We start from the raw sequence: 23,387 nt of genomic DNA, 5'->3' as shown, positions 1-23,387 counted from the left end.
AATGTAACCTTTCAAAACATGTTAAAATCCCTTCTCACTAAGTCACTAGGTCAAACCACAGGTTTCATTATTTAAATACTATCGAAGCTCATGGAAATTTCTCTGATGTTACACACCCACATACTCGGCTCAGGTGCTAAATGAAGACATCTGCAGTGGCTCTCACATGTAGATGTTTTGAACACAATCCTACCTGTGCTGAGCAGCAACAGGACCTTCATGGCAAGGTACTCCTCGTAAGTTAGCTGTAGACGGACAAACTCCTGGCTCACCTGCCGCATGCCCACACACAGATCGTACATGGCTGATTGCCGCATGCGTTCCCTAGTGGAGAAATGGAGAGGATATGTAGTAAACAACTTCATTGTTACTGGTACACTTTTGTTGAATCAAAAATTGCTGTGGAAATACAGTTAAAAGAATGTTGAAACAATTAAAAGGTACTTGAGGCACCATTTGGGGTTTATTAGATTACCACATTGGCAGAGCTGTGTGGAGAACTTCTACAGTCCAGGATCAACCCTCATCTACAGCCAAATTCAAGTAAAAATAGACTTGGGAAAATAAATGAAAAATAAATTAAAACTTGCCAGTAACTTCATTGGGAACTGTAACATTAATTGTAAGCATTCAACTGCCTACTAAGGAAACTCCATCAAAGGTTTAGAATCATGATTATTATTTTTTTTTTATTTATTTTATATTTTTGAAGTCACTTTTGCTCACCAAGGCTGCATTTGTTTGGTCAAAAATACAGTAAAAACTTGTGAAAAATTGTGAAATATTATTGCAATTAAAAAAAATATATATTTTTTATTTGAATATATTTTAAAATGTTTATTTATTCCTGTGTTGGCAAAGCCTAATTTTCAGAAGCCTTTACTTCACCTTGAGTGTCCCATGATCCTTTTTGTGGAAATCATGATACACTGTCATTCAAAAAGTATCCTGAAAAACACTGGTTATTGGTATCCACAAAACTATAAAAAGCAGCACAACTCTGTTCAACAATTCATATTAGAATAATTTCTGAAGGATCGTGTGAAACTGAAGACTGGAGTAATGAGAATTCAGCTTTGACGTCACAGGATTAAATCACATTTTAAAACATCAATAGAATATTTTATTTTACACTACCAGTCAAAAGTTTTTTAAAGCTTTTTAAACAAGTCTCTTCTGCTTACCAAACCTGCATTTATTTGATCTAAAGTACAGCAAAAAGTTTTGAAAAAGTTTACTTTTTAAAAAAAGGCTTGTTTTCTATTTGAATATATTTGAAAATGTAATTTATTCCTGTGATTTCAAAACTGAATTTTTTTAGCATCATTACTCCAGTCACATGATCCTTCAGAAATCATTCTAATACTCTGATTTGCTGCTCAATAAGACATTATTTGTTATTATTATTATTATTATTTTGTTGAAAACAGCTGAGTAGATTTTTTCCGGGTTTCTTTGATGAATAGACAGTTCAGAAGAACAGCATTTATCTGAAATAGAAATCTTTCGTAACATTATAAATGTCTTTGTCATAAGTTTTGATCAATTAAAAGCATTAATTATTAATAGTATTAATAAATTAATAATAGTATTAATTTCTATAATCCCCCCCCCAAAAAAAAAAAAAAAAAACATATATATATATGCTTACTCTTAAGCTTTTGAATGGTATAGTGTATAATGTTACAAAGGCTACTTTTTTTTCGATAAATGCTGATCTTTGGATCTGTCTATTCATAAATCCTGAAAAAATGTACTCAACTGTTTCAAATATTGCTAATAATAATAATAAACACTTCTTGAACAGCAAATCAGAATATTAGAATGATTTCTGAAGGACCATGTGACACTGAAGACTGGAGTAATGATGCTGAAAATGTAGCTTTGATCACAGAAATAAATTAGATTTTACAATATATTCAAATAGAAAGCAGTTATTTTAAATAGTAAAAACATTTCACAATATTACTGCTTTTACTGTATTTTGGATCAAATAAATGCAGGCTTGGTGAGCAGAGGAGACTTCTCAACAATAAAAAAAATCTTACTGTTCAAAAACTTTTGACTGGTAGTGTACACAAAAACTTCTATATTTTGTTTTTGCAATTACAATCATTTATATATTATTTATTACTAAGAAAGTTTTCAAAGACAAACATCCAACAAGAAGCTTTCTTAAAGAACATGGTGCTAACAACCCCAAGGTCATGGGTTCGATTCCCAGGAAAAGCATAAACTGATAAAGTGTACACTTTGTATGCAATGTAAGCGTCTTCCAAACGCATACGTGTACTCATACTGTACATGAGTTCTAGCTTTGTGTCATGAAATAAAGCCAGTGTTCATAAATGTGTAAATATCTCACATTTTATAATCTGTCTTCTTCACCACTTTTGGTTTCATCTTGACACTATCTTGGCTGGTTATTAATTTACTATATAGCTGATCTGCCAGTTTGTTTGGCTCTACAGTAGACAGTAGTCTTTCCGCATACCTGACTTGGTGAATACAAGCATATCTATCCATCTTCCAAAGATGTCTGACCTGATGTCATTCTGTGCTCAGGTTTGTCTGCCTTTTGTCTGCCAGAACTGATTCTGTCCTTCCCATTCTTCCAGTCTGACAGATCTTTATTTAATATCCCAAACTCGATTTTCAAATGGAATGAGAAAAGAGTTCAATTCCTCATCTTAGATAACTGTACAAATCTCTGTGTCCTTACAGTAGCTTTTCAAATTCTTCTTTTAATATACACCATTTACATTATGACATAAACAATAGATTCTGCTGAGAAAGATGAAATGACAGTTGTGGCTCCTCTTTCAATTGCTATTGCAGAATGTGATGTTAATGAACTGTATGAGCGGCCTTCTGTCAAAAATCACCCTCACCCATCCATGCACATGTGAACTTATATTTCTCTTTCTGACATACTTTTAGAGGACACTGAAAAGTGACTGAAAATCTGGAAACTTCTGTTTCGCTCCTCTTGAAGGCAGACATGCAATGTTTTCAATCAATATCTTTTGAGGGCACTGCTGCACTAGTCCTGCAGTGCTTCTAAACTGCTTCAAGACCTAGATTTTACACAGACATTCGGTGACCAAAATGTCTTTAAAAGCAAATATTAAAAATGTAATAATACAAACAATGAAGTGCATTAAGAAAATGTAGAATTATTAATATCGTAGGCTGAATGGGAAAGTCTGTGTCCGTATTTGTTGCTATATGCCTTCTGAATGGTTCTCGGCAGCCAATATTTGAATAACAAATTAATTACGGTCAGTACAAACCATTATTTTACGTAGTTTGGATTGTATTTTACTGTATGTAGTTCCTGGTTTTCAAGAAAGTGGGTATTTACCTTGATATCACCCCAAAATAAAATAAAATAAATGGGGATATCTTGTCCTTTTTAAAGCATATTTATTTTGCCATCTTAACTATAAACAGTGAGCATGACACAGTATGCACTACTCTAAGCACACACTATTTTCAGTAGAAACATGTTGATATATTCATTTTGAGACAGTTTGTATATGCTGTTTACATATGCTGCGTTAATGTAATGTAATGTGTTTATCTTACAAATATTGTGGTATTGTGGAAGACAACACTCTGCTGCCTGCGTGTGTACTGTATCACATAACTTAAATTACCTGGAGACAGCCCTTGGATTGTTGTCACAGTCTGATATAAACAGATTCTTGGTTTGTCAGGAGTTAAAATGCAAATCTTTGTGACTGTGCTGAAGGACTGCTAATTGTTTAGGCAATCAAGAAACAAAGCTTGTTCGGAAATGTGTGCCAGGAACCCGCGGTGTGGTTTGCCATCAAGTCACGGTGTAAGGTGCTAAGCATATATTAACATGTGAACATGCCAGTTAATTCTGTACTTTTCTCAAGATCTTTCCAAGTCATTTGGCAGATACAGTGAAGTGCTCGAGTTCTCCTGCAGGGGTCACTGTGCTCTATTTTTCCGCTTCTCCCACTACGCTCAATAAATGGACATTTAGCTTTAAAAAGCACACAATCACACTCTTTCCACTCAACGCTTCTTGTCGATTGTGCTGATTAGGTGCCCCATTGACCTAACTCACGGCCTTGATCAACGTTATCAAGAAGCGATTATAGGGAAAGTGTATTTCCTAGCGGAGCAATTGAAGGGACAGTTTTGAGGTCACAGTCGTACGCCTGCTGGGAACATGTTTATTGAGCTTATCGTTTCGTGTTATCTCAACTTGTGTAACTTGAAGCACCAAATTCTTAGACAGGGTTAACCGAAGGCCAAGGATCATCTGTATGTTGTAGTTTATAGATAAAGCAAGGTTTATTTCATTCGTTTGGATGGAAGAAATCAGCAAATATCTATGTGAAGTAAATACGCAGTGTTGTGTGAGTTAGCTTACTCGTTGAAGACGAGGTCAGGGGCGAAGTAGAGCATTTGGGCGTTGGTGTGTTTGTAGGATCTCCAGCTGAGGGAGAAGGAGGAGAGACACATCCAGGAATACTGGATCAGCGTGATTTGGTCCTCAATGGGTAGACTGCGGAAACCTGGGGGGGAAAAAAATGAAGGGCAAGTTAACACAGAGCAAAGAGACATATGGGACACTCGAGGCCATGACTTGCCCTGAAGCAGAGCTAATATTAAGCCAGAAACTGTAGGCTCTAAAAAAAAACAGTAGGATCCTGCTATACTAGGCTTCTGTTCAGCTAAAAATAAAAATACTATGTTTTTGTCACAACGAAGATGTATTTGAGCTGCATTGTGATTGTTCGAAAAATAATTCTGTGTTCTACTGAAAATATAATAAAGGTGAAAAAAAGAAATAGATTTGGGAAAAGGCCGTTGTAAACCAAACGGTTTGAGGTTGATTCCTAGAGTGGCACAAATTTGTTCACAAATAAAAAAGTCTTGCAGTGTAGTCGGCACAATCAGGTTAACATGAATCACTGAAGGTTTCCATTCATTGTCCTGTTGTCAGAGAGAGTTAGCAATACAGCAGACTGGATTCTTGCCAAAACTCACATCGAGAGCTATAAAGTCATCCACAAGCTATAATATAAGCCACATGAGGACACACTATAAACTTATCGGTGAAGCGGACGCTATTTTTGGCTTGTCTGCAATAGGCAAATTCAGTATTGACTCTAATGTGTCACACTGACAAATTAAAACTTCTTTTGTACAATAGCTTTATCATTTCCAGGCGATCTCTTAAGTGTCCCTTGTGTTCTCTTTTGTTATAAATAATCATTTCCTCACATTATCCCTTTAGAAATTCGTCCACATGTTGGTGAAATTAGTGAGATTATTGTCAGTGTACCTTGCACTAACTTTCAGAACTTGGAAAAAGAAACTAAAAGTGTTGAAATACCTCCTTTTTTCGCATCAAATACTTGTCTGAATCTTATCAGCTGTTATTGATTCTATCACATGACGAACACAAAACGATGTGGACATGCAGAACAAAATAACTAATAATTGGACATCTGCAAGTCATCACTTGTGGATTGGCTGAGCGTGTGATGCATCGACCGCCCAAAGCCTGCCTGGAAAGTCTTTGAAACTCGGTGAGCCAGTTTGCCCTGGTGTGTTTTCAGCCTTCTATTTTTATATCCGGATGTAGCAAGGAGACACCATGGTATCAAATAATTGCAAAACAGCAAATGACCGTCTCGTAGCGAGGTACCTTGAAAACTTAATTTGGAATGACAAAACAGATTTTTCCAATATTATAATTAAGTACTAAAAAATGCATGGGATCTTTTAGTGTATAATATAGTAACGTATACTTGCAATTCTCAATTAATCAATTAATGTTACTACAGGCACAATGAAGCTCTGATTCTTCTATATTATGAGCCACCCTACTTTTGACATGCTTTTAAAACTCACTTGGAAGCTGTGGACTTTGAATAAATGCGGTCCTTTCTAAACTTCATTTTTTTTAGAGGATCCTAAAAAAAATGTGATTTCCATTTTTTTAAAGCAACACAACTGTTTTCAATGAAAATATTAAAGGGATAGTTCACCCAAAATTAAAATTCTGTCATTAATTACTCACTCTCACGTCATTCCAAACACATAAGACTTTCATTCAGAGCACAAATTAAGATATTTTTAATGAAATCCAACAGCTTTCTGACCCTGCATAGACAGCAAGACAACTGACACGTTTAAGGCTCAGAAAGCTAGTAAGGACTAGGGCTGCCCCTAGGGTGACCACCTGGCAAGAGGGCTTTTGCGGGACATAGATGTGATTTTGCGAGACAATGTGGGACACGTGTGAGACTGATACCTTTTTTTTATTGTTATGCTATGTATGTAAATACTGATTACATCCGTTGACGTATGTCGTATCTGTGTTTCTGAGCGCGCACATGCAAGCCAGAGAAAGCGTGTCGTTGTGAGAGTGAAGAGAATCCACCTGCGAGAGAAGAGATTTGTGCTTGCGCATTTTGATTCGCCCCGCATTAAAATAATGTGCTCTGGACATTTGCCATTAAAATAATGCCACCGAAACCACCTCAAACTAACTATTAAAATAAGAAGAAAGTCACGTCTGAAAGCTGCATCAATTTTTTTTTTTTTAATCTTTTTTTTGGGTTAAAATAAATGAAGAATATAGTGTTTTTCCATGTGCGCTCGACCATTTCCATCGGTGGTTCTAGATCACTTGAAGGATCCGCAAATCCTTTGCACAGAAACTATGCCACAAAAAGAATCAATAAAAATCTCTCTTAAAAAGGCAAAAGAATGCATGGACGTTTTCTTAATATGATCATTAAAAACCAACAGACTGATGAAAACGCGGGACATTTTCTCAATATGCGACGTGCGGGACGAGGTGAAAATGCTGTGCGGTACAATGCAAAGCGGGATAGGTGGTCACCCTAGCTGTCCCCTAATAGTTGACTAACCATTAGCTGACAGGAAGAGGCTTGGTCGACCAAAATTTTATCAGTCGCTTAGTCGCAAAAAACTAAAATTCCACAGGAAGTGGTGAAGTCACGCATTCCGTGATAGACAGATCGTACATGGGGCAGGACATCCAAACACTCACCTATCATTCACTGATCTCAAATATGGCTTTTCATCTGAAAGCATGTAGTAGCAACTTTACATGGCCACTCAATCTAATGTTAACCAAGAAAAATGCGTGCCATTCAAGTGTCTGTGCAGCGTGTGGAAGCTGAATAGTAGCGTGTGCGCTACATGACAGATGGAGGCGCCGGTGCAGTCGCTTAAACTACACTTAAACTACTCTGTAATTTTTGGTCATAAAGATCAAAGTAATACATCTGTCAGTTTGTAAAAACTCAACGTTTATTTGTGTGCACTCACAATAACAACGAAACGTTGTGCTTTTGTAAAATAAAGCAAACAGGATGTGCTTTCTGTCTCTGTGAACTTCAGCACAAAACTTGTGCATACTTGCCTTACAGATATGAAAAATATATCTGTAGAGAGTGAAATGTCTACTTTTAAAATGAAATAATTCAAACAGAAAACAAATATTCTCAGATTACGTATGGAACATGCATACAGGGGCATCACTACTGAAGAGATGACGAGTCCAGTGTTGCCAACTTCATCTCTTAAGCCAAAAACAAAGAAAGCACTAGTTTATCAACAAATTATTAAAACGTTAATGCAGTCTACTTGCTGTTTTTCCCAGACACATTCAAAATTATCACATCTGCCCGTGCACTGTGGCAAGCTTTTTTTGCATGCACTCGAGCGCTTATTAGGCTATGCAGGCAATTAAATGCTCATTATTATGATTTATATGGTTTATTAATAAACGTGTGACTAATAGTCGACTAATGCTTAAAACGAACAACTACTAGTCGACCAGAAAAATCTTTAGTCGAGGGCAGCCCTAGCAAGAACACCATTAAAATAGTAGAATGTGACGTCAGTGGTTCATCCTACAAGAATACTTTTAGTGCACAAAGAAATAAAAATAACGACTTTATTTAACAGTTTCTTCTTTTTCATGTCAGTGAAACGTCCATCTCTCTTAGTTCATCATCTGTATATTCTGGTCCAAATAAGTAAAGCTGGGCAAAAAAACTGCAAGTCATCCTCTCTGTCGAAATGTTCAAACATGTTTATAAAGATGCTGTTTTATGTACATGCTTCTGCCCTCATGAAATTAAGGCTGAACCACTGATGTCACACGGACTATTTTAACAATTTCCTGACTATCTTTCTAGGCCTCTAACAAGGTAGTTGTGTTGGTGTCTATGCAGGGTCAGAAAGCTCTTGGATTTTATCAAAAATATCTTAATTTGTGTTATGAAGATGAACGAAGCTCTGAGGGGTTTGGAACACCATGAGGGTGAGTAATCTTCAAAAAGTCTTCAAAAGCAGATTGTGGAGATATTTGAATCATCAACAATCAAAAAACGTGAAATCGCACACCCCTACCTTTAGGGAATGTTACTTTATCAGCACATCAGCATTTTAGAATGATTTCTGAAGGATCATGGGAAAATAAAGATTGAAGTAATGGCTGCTGAAAATTCACCTTTATCATCATAGGAATAAATTACAATTAAAAACATTTGAAAATTGATAAAAAGTTACTTTAACCCCCTAACTGACACCGTCCCGTATACAGGACGCCTATGTTTACTTCATCATATTACAAATAAATCCTAATCTAATCATGACAAACTATATATTGTTATAAAGGTCTAAGACTCTTTGTTGCCTTTTTCTCTATCATGCTTTAGATATCCTAAGAAATTAAAACATTAAAATCATATTACAAAATGTTTTCATCATGAATTATACAAGTTTAAGTTTGACTATGTTCAAAAATGGGAGTGACAGTTAAAAGGGTTCAATTGTAATAAAACTTCAAAATATTACAGTTTTTACGGTATTTCTGATCAAATAAATACAGCCTTGTTGAGCATAAGAGACATATAATACTATTATAAAGTGTCAGTACTTGTAAAAGCCTGAAGAATTAGGCGTGCGCTGAAGACAGAGATCTTCTGAACTAGAACACAATTATGGAAATTGTGTTTTGAAGATGGCATCCATACTATACCAAAGCAACAGACAGGTCAAGGATTGTATCATCATGACGGCATAGTATATTTTAGGCAAAAAATTTCCCTGCCATTTGAATACGCAGAAGACCTTGGAATTATACCTGGAAGTACTTTGGCCCACTTGACCACGCGGATCATCTGTTTGCCGGCGAGGTGGTTGAGGCTGGTGAGCAGGTGGTCGGTTGTGTCAGGCTGCGTGTTGTCATAGCCCGCGAACACCACTTCGGGCTCTATGAGCTCCAGGACGCTACACACGGACGGTGACAGAAACGGTGCTACCGTGGGGACGTGGGGGACAAGAGCATTGGCCGAGTTCAACTCTTTCTCCGAGGTCAGAAACGGAGGCCCGTCCTTTGAGTTCTGCAGGGAAGAATCCTCGCTAACACTCTTCATCTTCCCCAACTTCTTTGACTTCCGTGCTGAGAAATAACAAATATATATTATTAAAGCTGATCGCTTGAGCAGCCTGATCCATTTTATGAATAATTACAATTTATGTTAAACATTGATAGTCTTACAATGATTTATAAGAGAGATAAATAATTTGAAATGAACAAGATATTAATGAAAAGACCCCCAGTGTAGTCTTGAAGCGGTGTTCCTACAGTTTTTCATATCTGAAATGAGCTAGAGCTGATAGAAGTAATTATTCAAATAGAGATGGATCTTATAGCAGGGATCACAGTTTAAATCCCCGCTGTATAGATGTGACCTCTTATGTGGTTCGGAGGATGCTGTTAATTGGCTGTGTGAGTGTTCCAATTTGATATTAATTGCAAGATTCCTGTGCCAGCAGATTTTATATCACATCAGTAAGTGAGACTGAAGGTGGCATATGTGTTAGTCCCAGTAAATGCTTAGATTTTATACTCTCGACAACTTTGTGAAGACTTTGTAATCTTTCAAATGCATGTTCGTTAATAATTTTTAATCAAATGCATATACTATTTCTCTCTTAATGAAAAATGATTAATATAGTCTGTCCTCAGAACCAAAAATGTACACTTCCCATATAAATTCCTATGATTTTTAGCTTTAAAAAAAATCACCTAAATTAAGAATTTCAATTAAAAGTGGTAGAATAGCAAGTGTTATTAAACTAGCCCCCGGTTTTTACAGGCAAGGCTTAAGCATGCGGAACTGGGCTACTTTAACTCTGTTGCCACGAGTTGTTTTTGATGTCCGCCGGTTGAAGCGACCCCAATAACGTCATATATAGCTTCATAAAATTAAGGTTAAACAAGTGATGAAACGTCCCCAAAACGTCATATATAACCCCTTAAATAATAATTTACCCAGGGTTTACCATAAAAACGTGTATTTTATCCCCCAGAACGTGATTTTTAACGCGATTGGGCTAGTTTTGAGCAATTGGGCGGGTTTTGTTGTGAAAACCTGGCAACCCTGGCCTAGTCCTAGACTAAAATGTAAGTCTGAGCTGTTTCAACTGAAATAAACTGGCACTGACTGATCTTAAAATATATCTGGTCTCAATATGCAAACCACTGATGCTTTTTCTAAGGCACATTTATAAAAATGACTTAAATGTCCTAATTGAACTTTGGCCTAATCCTGGATTAGTCTAAGCCCTGTCTATGAAACCAGGCCGATTTGTTATATATGTGTTGCAATCTAGGAAAACCAAATACATGGTGAAATTTAACCTTTTTTAGGTTTTGATACCATATGAAAGCTGGGTTCAAGCCCTTTCCAAAACTTTTTTTTTATTTTGTCCATAGCTTTAACATAACCAACGTCATGACTATCTTAAGTTGGCTGATAGTTACGATTTTCAGAAATAGAATTTTGAGAAAAACATGTTTACAGCGTGACATCCGACAGGTTTTCCCAGATCGCATCACATGTCTTCTAAACATCCTGCAGTACTTTCATTGACCCCCCACATTTTTCATTCTACAATGAAACTTAATCAAAACATAATTTAATATTAATAATAATGTAATATCTAGTTTAACATTTGTTAGTATTGTCCTCAAGATGCTTAAAAGAGAGAATAGACATGAAAAAATTATATTTACTGCACTAAAGCTATATACTGTATTATTTAGTTATAACAGCTGGTTTAAGATAAACTTTATATGTCATGTATTTGTTGAAACTGTAGTTCAAATTCTGTCATTAATTACTCATCCTCATGTTGTTCCAAACCCGTAAGACCTTCGTTCGACTTCAGAATACAAATTAAGATATTTTTAATGAAATACAAGAGCTTTCTGATGCTACATACACAGCAATGCAACTACGACGTTCAAGGCCCAGAAAGGTAGTAAGGACATGGACTAAAGTAGTCCAAGAATAGTTTCTGTGCAGAAAAGAAAACAAAAATAACTAATTTATTCAACTATTTTATCTCTTCCGTGCATTTATGAGAGTACCACAAACTTACTGCTGTAAATACTGTCGAAAATAAATTGTTGAATAAAGTCACTATTTTTGTTTTCTTTGCGCACAAAACATATTCTCATAGCTTCATAAAATTAAGGTTGAACAAGTGATGCCACATGGACTATTTTAGCAATACCCTTACTACCTTTCTGGGCCTTGAACGTGGTAGTTGCGTTGCTGTCTATACAGGGTCAGAAAGCTCCCAGATTTCCTCAAAAATATCTTAATTTGTTTTTCGAAGATGAATGAATATGGGTTCTTATGGGTGTGGAATAACATGACGGTGAGTAATCAATGACAGAACTTCCATTTTTAGGTGAACTATCCTTTAAAAAATGTGAAATGACAAGTCATCTATCAAAAGTTACAACTCATTTACTATTTATTTACTTTCATTCCAAGGGACATTTTTAATGAAAATCGTGACTAACAAACATCAGAGAAACACGAGTAAGACACACACTCTCCTTCACCACAGAAATGGAATTTAGAAACCCAACCAGGTGGAGATGCAGCTTTGATCAGTGTTGGTCAAATAAATCATGTGTTGTAATTCTAGGCACATTACAGATGAATATGATGAAACGTCACTGTTTTTTTCTGCTGGTATTTGTGTGTTTTTTAATGTGCTGTTTTCAGGCTTTTACATGGCCGTAGTGATGTACACAGGGTATACTAAGGCTATACTAATTTCTCAAGTTTGTTATCAATATTTATATATATATATATATAATAATAATTTGTTCCCAATCAGTGTGGCTAGCATTTGCTACACAAAAAACCAAATGTGACTGCCTTGGTCATTTTTTTCCATCTTACCAAGTGCTGATCAAATTGTGTTGCAATTATATTGAAAGCACAGATGTATGTGAAGCATATTTCAATATGTTCTTTTAATCCACTTACCTTTGATAAATAAAAGGGGAAAAAAAGGAAAAGATTTCTCTGTAACATTGTAAAAAACGCAATCCCTCATACTGTAACAGTCACAATAACATTTTGTGTTTTTTATATTTTAAGATTAATGATCTCAGGTGTGCAAGTATAATTGTTTCATATTTCACAACAGCTTTAGTCCCAAAGTAGGTAAATTCAGTTACCCCCAAGATTCATCCCAGCTTGTAGACATTTCCGTACTCTGCAGGCTGGACAGTTTTTCCGCCGTATCTTGTCAATGATACAGTCATTCCTCCCAGCACAAAGATAGTTGTGCTGACCTGCAAGAAGAGAGAGAAAGTGTTCAAGATCTCTAAAAACTCTCTTACAGAATTTAAGAATTAGTTCTCTCATGTTTTGTTTACAGGACTATTAATTAACCTATTCATTTAGTAAAATTAATTATTTATGACATAATATATCCTTTGTCTGTTGAGGGTTTTCTAAGAAATTTTGATGTGTTTTGGTTAAACTGAAATATTAATTAGAATACAGTGTAATTAATGTAACAAATTTTGATTTACTGCCCTCATTTATTATGTAATACAAAAAAAAGACAGATCACTCGATTGCATGCATTAGCAAACATGTGACCTTCACAAGGACATTATGATGCATTCTGGTCCTGGTGCACAGTCATCCTTTTGTGAGTATACGACGCAAGGGAGACAGCTGTCTTACACTTTACTCCCCTGCACTATTATCGCAGAGGACAAATGAGCCATCCCAAATAGTGTTTCTGAGTGTGTCATGGGTTGGCTGATGTCTTGGCGCGGGACCGTAACAGCCTGAGAATCCCTCATGCGCTGCCTTCCTTGGCCAAGGCCACAACTCGTGGAATGATCTCTCGTTTCGGAGCACCATTCCGCTTCACTGACTCGCCACACACCCACGCGCTCCACAGGCCAGTGCACGGCGCCGCAGGGCCGCATCCAGGGCCGTGTGCATCTCTCTCTTTCTTTCTCTTACCCATATACCACCCCCTCTTTCACTCATGCATCATGGGAAGGATGATGAGCTAAACTGCACGGCACTGGTGCTACTTACATTACACGAGGCCGCTTTCCTTTAGTGCTTATGGACCGTGTGGCTGCAGACAGGCACAATGAGTGTTTTCGGTGGAGGGGAAAATGCGCAGCGAGTCTGTCTAGGAGCTGCCAAAAAAGCCCAGGATCTGCAAACGGAGCAACAGCAGCTGTAGCCTTGCCACTATTTCTGGCTAAATCACATGACCCCTTACATAAGCCCATTTTTCTTGCTCTAAAAAACAGTAAACTGCGACACAGGAAACACAACGAAGCCCTCCTCCGCCTCACCACCCAAACACAGACGCAAATCAGACCTGAAATCTGTTCGGCTGACTCTCGGGCCCCTTCTGACCACTGTACGCAGCTGCCCAACAAGTCCTGTTAATCATTGTCCCATCAGGAGCACGTACACATCGACTGTACCATACTGTGTTTGTGTATAAGCGCCTATATGTGTGTGTAGGTGTGTATGTATAAAAGCAGCAGAGAGACTGTTTGTGTACATAAGGATGGAAGGGAAACTTCAAGTATCGTAGCGTTTCCATGCACTGTAGTTCATGGATTTATATCGGTGCTGTGTTTGTGTGCATTGGCCTAGAAACTCTTAGCAAGTGCATATTATGGTCTATCACAGTAGTATGTTACCTCACTGTTTAGCTATTGTTTTCTCAAAGTTTAGTTTAGAATTTTATTGTTTCCAATTGGAATTTTTTTGCATGCTTTAGGGTGTGTTTAGACTTGTTATTCGGTTCTCTTGGTTCTTTTAGTCCAGACTGAAAAAAGAAAATGATACATTTGGTTGACTTGGTGTTCTTTTTTAACACAGAACCTAAACAAAAGACAGATCATACAAAATGCATGTTATTTTTTATTTAGTACTGTCCTGAGTAAGATATTGAAATTATTTAATAATAACCCCCTTTAAAGGTTTGGTTCTTAATGCTGCGTGTGGTTACCTGGATGATCTATGACTGTTTTTTTTTGTTTTGTGATGGTTGTTCATGAGTCCTTTGCTTGTTCTGAACAGTTAAACTGAGCACTGTTCTTCAGAAAGATCCTCCAGGTCCTGCAGTTTCTTCAGTTTTCCAGCATCTTTTGCATATTTGAATCCTTTCCAGCAGTGACTGTATGATTTTGAGATCCATCTTTTCACACTGAGGACAACTGAGGGACTCAAACACAACTATTAAAAAAGGGTCAAACATTTACTGATGCTTCAGAAGGAAACACAATGCATTAAGAGCCGGGGGGTGAAAACTTTTGAACAGGATGAAGATGTCCAAATTTTTCTTATCTTGCTGAAATATTAAATTAAGTACAATTTACCTTCATCTTCAAATTCAGAAAGTTTTCACCCTCTAGCTCTTAATGCATCGTGTTTCCTTTTGGAGCATCAGTGAGTGTTTGAACCTTTTTTTAATAGTTGTGTTTGAGTCACTCAATTGTCCTTCACGTGTAAAGATGGATCTCAAAATCATACAGTCACTGCTGGAAAGGGTTCAAATATGTGAAAGATGCTGGAAAACTGAAAAATCTGCAGGACCTGGAGGATTTTTCTAAAGAACAGTGCTCAGTTTAACTGTTCACAACAAACAAGGGACTCATGAACAACCACCACAAAACAAAAAAAAAAATCGTAGATCATCCAGGTAACCACACACAATATTAAGAATCAAGGGTTCCCAAACTTTTGAAGGGGGTTATTTTATTGTTATAAAAAATAACATGCATTTTGTACGATCTCTTTTATTTTGTTAACATTATTCACATTTTCACAGATTCTGCAAGGGGTTCCCAAACTTTCACATAAGTGTATATTTTGCGAACAACACCCAAAACTGCTGTGTGCTAAATATGTTGCATGTGTAGCTTGTAACTCACAAAGAGCTTATAAAATCTGTAAGAAAATCAAAACAGTGTCAGGAATTCCTACATTGCACACAGAGATCTGCTGTAAAGAGATGGCGGTTCCAACATCTGTACTAAATTGTAATGGCAACATACTATAACTCCTTTGACAATAAGAACCAAGTATGGCTGAACACACTGTCCTTTTTAGGGTTGCATCTTGTGACACATCCTGGTTTTGGTTTGTTTAGATGCCTTTGGTTCATGTTGCATTCATATATCAGTCAAACCACACCAGAGTTTGTTTGGATGTGGACCGAGGTCCCCTGAAAAGGTGGGTCTTAGTCTGCTTGTTTAGTACACATCAAGATTCGCAAAACAATTTGTTTAAACTGAACCAAACCTGCCATGTGTGAACATGCCCTTAGTTCACCTGCTTTTTCTAATGTTTCTATGCCCCAACATTAAAAGTGAAGTTTACCACAATTATTTTACTGTCAAAATAGTTTTAATATTGGGTTGTTTTTTACCAAAGCCATTTAGAACAATTGGAAAATGTTCAGAGAGCCACATGGACTTTTTCCTGAAATCCCTGAGTGCTTTATTAAGCGTTAAAGTGAGTCACAATGTACAATATCTGTATTGAGTGTGTTCTGCAGATAAAAGAAAGTCATGCAGGTTTGGAATGACATGAGGTGAGTAAATTATATTTCATTTTGGGGTTAATCATTCTTTCATCATATTTATAGAAAAACATTCTGTCAGTTTTACAGAATTTTATAGCCCTATTTAGCCTGAAATGTTGTGAATCAAATCTCCTCATACACATTCTACCACATGCCATTAGTTCCCACAACCTCCCTCTTATGCTTCAGCAAGCACTGAGTTTAATACTACGGCTGAATTTGTAATACTCATACTGTTTCCTCTGTATCATAAGTGTGTGCACGTGAAGAGCCAACATGGGGCTTCCTGCACAAGCTTGTGTCTACTTTTAGCCAGCTACGTCATTCATGATAGAGAGATGAACTAAAAACCTAGCCTGTCAGCTTATTAATGAAGCAGACATTTAAAAAGGAAACTCCCTGTGAGATGCATGTAATACAATATTCACATCTTTCTTCATCTGTTTCCCAACTGTCGTGTCATTTCTGGCTTCAGCTCGGACACGTTAGCATCTCTCTTAAAGCGGTTCTCCTTACGCCAAGTCTTCAGATCTGTTTTCATGGCAAAACAGTGTCATATATCTAACCCACATTTAGACGGCGAGAGGATTAAGCCCTTTTCATATTAGCCATTAGCTGCAACATGTAGCGTAAACAACAACACAGAAAAACACTGCATATGAATCAGGCTAGTTTTTTTCACCATGTCCTTCAAATCTATTCCACACACATGTGACTCACATCATGCTGCTATCAATTGTTATTGTAGAATGGTATTTCTGCAACTTTGGGGTGTACTGTAAAAATGATTTAAAGTATACACAGTTTAAGTCAAACGTTTACATACACCTTGCAGAATCTGCAAAATGTTAATTATTTTACCAAAATAAGAGGGACCATATAAAATGCATGTTACTTTTTATTTAGTACTGACCTGAATAAGATATTTCACATAAAAGACTTTTACAAATAGTCCACAATAGAAAATAATGATTCTTAATACTTGACAATAATTCACAGCTGTGTGTTTTTTTCTAGTAATAGTTGTTCATGAGTCCCTTGTTTATCCTGAACAGTTAAACTGCCTGCTGTTTTTCAGAAAAATACTTCAGGTCCCCAAAATTCTTTGGTTTTTCAGCATTTTTGTAAATTTGAACCCTTTCCAACAATGACGGTATGATTTTGAGGTCCATCTATTTACACTGAGGACAACTGAGGGACTCATATGCAACTATTACAAAAGGTTCAAACGCTCACTGATGCTTCAGAAGGAAACACGATGCATTAAGAACCAGAGGTGAAAACTTTTTGAATCTGAACATCAGTGTAAATTGAACTTTTGTTTTTTGGGAAACATTTAAGTATCTTCCGTAGCTTCTGAAGGGCAATACTAAATGAACAAAGTATGATATTTAGGCAAAATAAAATAAATGTACAAATAAATGTAAAATAAAAGTTTACACCCCTGTCTCTTAATGCATCTTTTTTCCTTCTGGAGCATCAGTGAGCGTTTGTAACACGTTTGATTGGGTATAAGGCTCAACGCTTCACAAAACAGTGCGTAATAGCATGTAATTAATGTAATTAATTCATTGTGAGTCATGTTTTTCACGAAATTCATACCCAAGGATTCCACATGCCAGGTCCAATCCTGTGCCGGCTGAGTTACCGAGCAAGCTTGTTATGACATTACCCATTTTAATTTATAAAGTAAGACAGATTTATTTCTGCTAAATATGTTTTTTTCTTAATCGCTGTAAACTGGAGATCTTATTTTCTGTGTTCATCCAACACTTCCACATTCAGTCTTCAGAGGGATTATTGCGTGAACTGACGCATGAGAGTTAAATTACAAACCCAAATGCAGCTGTAATCATTTATGAAAATACATTTTTTTTCCAGTTTCCTCTCATCATTTGTTATTTCCACACATGCACTTCCTGCACTTTGCAGTCCTCTGCTTTCCTGTTAGAAATTGTATCTGGTCCAAGGTTGAAAAGCTACTGCTTCATCTGTATACAACGTCAAACAGTTCTGTAATTTCCAGTGGAAAAGTGTTATGTATTTGTACTGTATATGGAATTGAATCTTTTTCTCTGCGGTTTTGCTGTACTTGCTGCCTTGAGGGCACCGTGCAGATTAATAAACCCATATTCAGAATTAGTTACTGTGCTTATAATGATAAATTGATATAGTAAGAAGCATCTGTCACTAACTGACCCGAAAAAAGCGTTTCATAACCTCAACCATGTCAATAATACATGGTCACGACCCATGTCCCAAAATATATTGATGCTGGAAACACAGATGCCATAATGTGATAGCCGTCATCCGATTTGCTTAAACACAAAGGGTGTCTCATTTTGCATTGATGTCAAAGAACAAAGGTATCACCCAGAAGGCGGAAGAGATGGCAGATACTGAAAGCAGCGGAGCCGTAGGCAAACACAGAGGGGTTATTTGAGGTGAGGAAAAGGGGACTTGTATGGCCTGTTTAGTGGACTGTGTAGTTGATTGGCCCTTTTATACTCCTTTATGTCACTGACCAATCAAAGCACTCTGAGTTCTGGGATATTTCAGTATGTGTGCCTGTCAGTCACAAGCATGACAAAGTGGAGTTTGTGGAGTTTCACTTTTTGTCATTAAAAGCCTATTTCAAATTCAACATTAGGGCTATAAATTATGAAAGTCATTTCTGTACCAAAAAACAACTTATATCTCACATTTGTGGCTTTATACTGTGTGTGTAACTATAATGTGGCTTTCTTATTTTCAATAGTTTATTCTTTACTCTAAGATGAAAATAATTGAACTTTATTTTCCCCTCTCATCATTAAATCATTAAATCATTAAGTGTTTTGGGAATTTGTACTTATGGACACAGGTGCTATACAGTCTTTTTGATTAATCTTTATTGTTTTTTCTCAAAAAAAGTTTCTCGCTCTTTAATACTGATGCATGTTTCCGTTCCAAATACGCAGCACAAAAATAACTATCATACAGACCTGTTAAATCTCTGCAGTAGATCATCAGTAGTATGTTTCCCAAGTCCCAGAAAAGTTTTAGCAACTCTTCTGAAAACTTAATTGCTTCATAATGGTCTTGCCGGTTCAGTATGAATCTGTAAATGATGAGTTGTGCAGGACTGACACTGAGTATCATTAAACATGATGACATGCCAAGACACTGATGGCTTTTGAATAATAAGCATCTGCTGAGCTGTCTGAAAAAAAATCTCTGCACAACCCATATGGAAATCACAGCCAAGATACAGTCTGTGGATTGGGAGTTTTAAAATGGACAAGTGATAAGGGAATGTGTTGATGATAGGAAAACTGTAGATGAACTGCATCAAACATCTCACATACTTTACTAGGCTCTTATAAGTTTGCCAGTAAAGTAAATGTCAAACTTTAAAAACCTTAAAGGAGAAGTCCACTTCCAGAACAACAATTCACAAACAATTTACTCACCCACTTGTCATCCAAGATGTTCATGTCTTTCTGTCTTCAGTCGTAAAGAAATTATGGTTTTTGAAGAAAGCATTTCAGGATTTTTCTCCATATAATGGACTTCATTGGTGCCCCGATTTTGAACTTCCAAAATGCAGTTTAAATGCAGCTTCAAAGGGCTCTAAACGATCCCAGCTGAGAAAGAAGGGTCTTATCTAGCGAAACAATCGGTAATTTTTTTCAAAAAATATTTTTTTATACTTTTTAAGCACAAAAGCTCGTGTAGCACAGGCTCTGGGATGCGTGTTCATGACGCTACGTACTATTGAATAACGTCGAATGGTCACGTGGAACGTAGGCGGAACTACAGACCCAGTGTTTAGCGAAAGTGAAAGCACTAAGAAAGTCAAACGCTGTTTACAAACAAAAAGGTACAACGATGTCCTCCTCTCAAGTTGTAGAAGAAAATAAGATGGAGTTTTTCGCCATACTTCAGTACAAAGACTTACACGTGATTCATAGTAGTGATGGGAAGTTCGGATCATTTTACCGACAAGGACCTTTGAGTCTCGTTCAGCAATATGAACGAATCTTTTTTCGAGTCATTTCGTTCATTTTAGCAAAATATAATTAAAATGTTACATGTTACTTCCCTAACACATCTACTGCTTACACAAACGTTGATCACACTACAAACAAGACAAAACTATAATGCTATAAGAAACAGAAAAGATTAATTCATTGTTTACCTGGGTCTTTAGTCTATGATTAGCTCACCTCACTTCTTATCTGACCAAAAAAAAAAACTCTTATCTGACAAGTTTTCAGGTTTAAGTCCTTCGTTCATCATGTGGCAGCCCCATAAGATGAACGAACGACTCGAAAAGCACGAAGACTTGAAACAGGTGAACTAACTCCAGTACAGAACCTAATAGGATGTTGCGCATGCGAGACTGAAGGAATCACTCCCCGAGACGACTCGTTCTTCCCGAGTCACATTAAAGATTCATTCAAGAAGGTCCCATTACTAATTCGTAGCATCGTGGACGTGCGTCCCAGAGCCTGTGCTACACAAGCCTTTGAGCCTAAAAAGTATACAAATTTTTATTTTTCGAAAAAATGAACAATCGTTTCGCTAGATAAGACCTTTCTTCCTCGCCTGGGATTGTTTAGAGTCCCTTAATGCTGCATTTAAACTACATTTTGGAAGTTCAAAATCGGGACACCAATGAAGTCCATTATATGGAGAAAAATCCTGAAATGTTCCAATCCAAAAACCATAATTTCTTTACGACTGAAGGCGGAAAGACATGAACATCTTGGATGACAAGGGGGTGAGTAAATTATTTGTAAAATGTTGTACTGGAAGTGGAGTTCTCCTTTAATAGGATGGCAGTGACTATGTTTACATGTGTGCCAATACCCTGTTTATTTGCAATAAACAGAATAAGAAGCAAACCTCTTTGTTTACACTGTACTTGCCATTAGTTTAATTATTCACTAAAATGTGGTTGTTTTAATTTACACTTACATTATACTTTTTCCATATCCTGCAACATGAAATCTTAAACTGAAATCCATTAGAATTACTTGCTGCTGTTGTTTTTTTTTTGTTGCTGTTTCGAATGAAAAAAAAATTGCCTGTTCTAAGATATTGGGCCTTCCTAATTTTGTCGAAAGTGCTCAAAGGGATAATTCACCTCAAAAATTATACATTCTGTAATTATTTACTCACCCTCAAGTTGTTACAAACCTGTATGAGTTTCTTTCTTCTGCTGAACACAAAAGAAGATATTTTGAAGAATACTGGTAACCAAATAGTGTCTGGTAGCCATTGACTTCCACAATACTATGGACGTCAATGGCTGTAGTTGCTACCGGCAACTGTTTGGTTACCAGTAATTTCTTTTGTGTTCAGCAGAAGAAAGGAGAGGTTTGGAACAACTTGAGGGTAAGTAAATGATAACACAGATATAATTTTTGGGTGAAATGTGACCCTGGATGACAAAACCACTCGTAAGTAGCACGTGTATATGTGTAGCAACAGCCATCAATACATTGTATGGGTCAAAATGATCTATTTTTCCTTTATGCCAAAAATCATTAGGATATTACATAAAGATCATGTCCCAGGAAGATATTTTGTAAATTTCCTAGCGTCAAAACATAATTTTTAATTAGTAATATTTATTGCTAAGAACTTCATTTGGGCAACTTTAAAGTTGATTTTATTTATTTATTTTTGCACCCTCACATTACAGATTTTCAAATACTTGCATCTCAGCCAAATATTGTCCCATCAAACCATACATTAAAGCTTATTTATTCATCTTTTGGATTATATATGAATCTCAATTTCAAAAAATTGACCCTTATGACTGTTTTGGTCCAGGGTCACAAATATCCTTTAAAAATGTCTTATACATGATAGCCATATCCAGTAAAACTGTATGCATAAACTCTATTTCCTGAGCTCCCCAGTTTTCAGGGCTGTGTGTGAGCGTAACTTTGGTCAATGAAGGAGAAGAAACGTGGTGAAAGTGTATATATGTATATATGCCTTCATACTGCGATTATGAGTATAATCACATTAACATAATTTCAGGACTGCCTTAATCACATTATAAGTGTGAATGTAAACATAGCCAATGTCAAAACGAAGCCTTTTCTGCTGAAGCTCAGCAGGGGGAATGTGCAAACAGTCTGCATACAGAAAGCATATTTTAACATCCAAAGTGATTTAAATTATAAAAGCTGTTTAAAATTAAATAAAATTAAATTGTAAAAGTTATTTGAATATGTTGTTTAACTAAAATGAATCCTAATCAATCTGCGCTGTATTGTTGTATGTATTTTAGATATAAAGGAAAAAATAAATAAATAAAACTGTGCAACTCAACTGAAATATGCTATTGGCTGTAGGTCTGAGTTTTTTTTTATTTTTTGGAAATGCACTGATTGGTTCCAAATTGGGCACCGGCACCAGCACTGTAGAAAAAAGGGGTAAATACATGCCTTTATAAAGACATCTAACACAGGAAAAGCTACAGCACTGTAAACGTTAAAGTGAATTCCTTTCATTTAGCTTTTGTCCCTCTTTATCCCCGAGGTCCCAAACCCTCCAGCTAAACCAACACAGTGAAACCGGTCTATCCCTAGTGCCAAATGTAATAACAGATTCTCATAATGAAGGAACAAATATTTTAGTCCTCAGACTGAACAGCTGTAGAGCTCCTAATAAAAGTCTGTTGAGTATTAGCTGGTACCATATGGCCACTTCACACTATTCCCACAGAAACAAGTGTTTGTGCTGCTATTAGTTATTATTCAAGCAGCTCAGGAACTACACAACAGAGGTTGTTAAGCACTGACTGCAATATTTTCCTTTAACAATTTTTTTTTTGCATCAGTGCCTAAGTTTAGCAGTTTTCTTTCATATCAGAAAGAGCATTGCAGACCTTTCCACCCTTCAAAAAAACTGTGAAGGTTGTGAAGGCGTCTTCTACTTCCACTCATACATCTTTAAATATCAGTCTTTAAATATCAGCGTTCCCAACGTTAAAGGGTTTGTTCATCCAAAAATGAAAATTCTGTCATTACTCACCCTCATGTCGTTCTAAACCTGTTAGACCTTCGTTCATCTTCGAAACACAAATTAAGATATTTTTGATGAAATCCAAGAGCTTTCTGACCCTGCTTAGACAGCAACGCAACTACCACACTCAAGGCCCAGAAAGGTAGCAAGGACATCATTAATATAGTCCACGTGACATCAGTTGTACAACCGTAATGTTATGAAGCTATGAGAATACTTTTTGTGTGTAAAGAAAACAAAAATAACAACTTAACTATTTCTTCTCTTCCGTCTCTTCCATGTGTGTGGTGCTTCTGACATACATAAAACAGTCTTAGTAAACATGTCTGAAGATTTCGACAGCTGTGTTTTTTTTTTGACAGCAAATTTTGATTAGTCATAGTCTT

General features: G+C 36.5%; 1 protein-coding gene across 1 annotated transcript in view; it reads right to left on the bottom strand.

Moving 5' to 3' along the window:
• The window catches only part of nr3c2 (nuclear receptor subfamily 3, group C, member 2), a 96,942-nt gene that overhangs the window by 10,938 nt on the left and 62,617 nt on the right, over positions 1-23,387 (bottom strand). The window contains exons 4-7 of the mRNA XM_051117237.1: positions 12,578-12,694; positions 9,173-9,490; positions 4,409-4,553; positions 194-324 (exon numbers count right to left, since the gene is read on the bottom strand). Of these exons, the coding sequence (XP_050973194.1) occupies positions 194-324; positions 4,409-4,553; positions 9,173-9,490; positions 12,578-12,694 (711 nt within the window). The remainder of the gene's footprint in view (positions 1-193; positions 325-4,408; positions 4,554-9,172; positions 9,491-12,577; positions 12,695-23,387) is intronic.

The sequence above is a fragment of the Labeo rohita genome, chromosome 1 (genome assembly GCF_022985175.1).
Source record: "Labeo rohita strain BAU-BD-2019 chromosome 1, IGBB_LRoh.1.0, whole genome shotgun sequence".
Lineage (NCBI taxonomy): Eukaryota > Metazoa > Chordata > Actinopteri > Cypriniformes > Cyprinidae > Labeo > Labeo rohita.
This window is presented reverse-complemented; position numbering and strand designations above follow the sequence as displayed.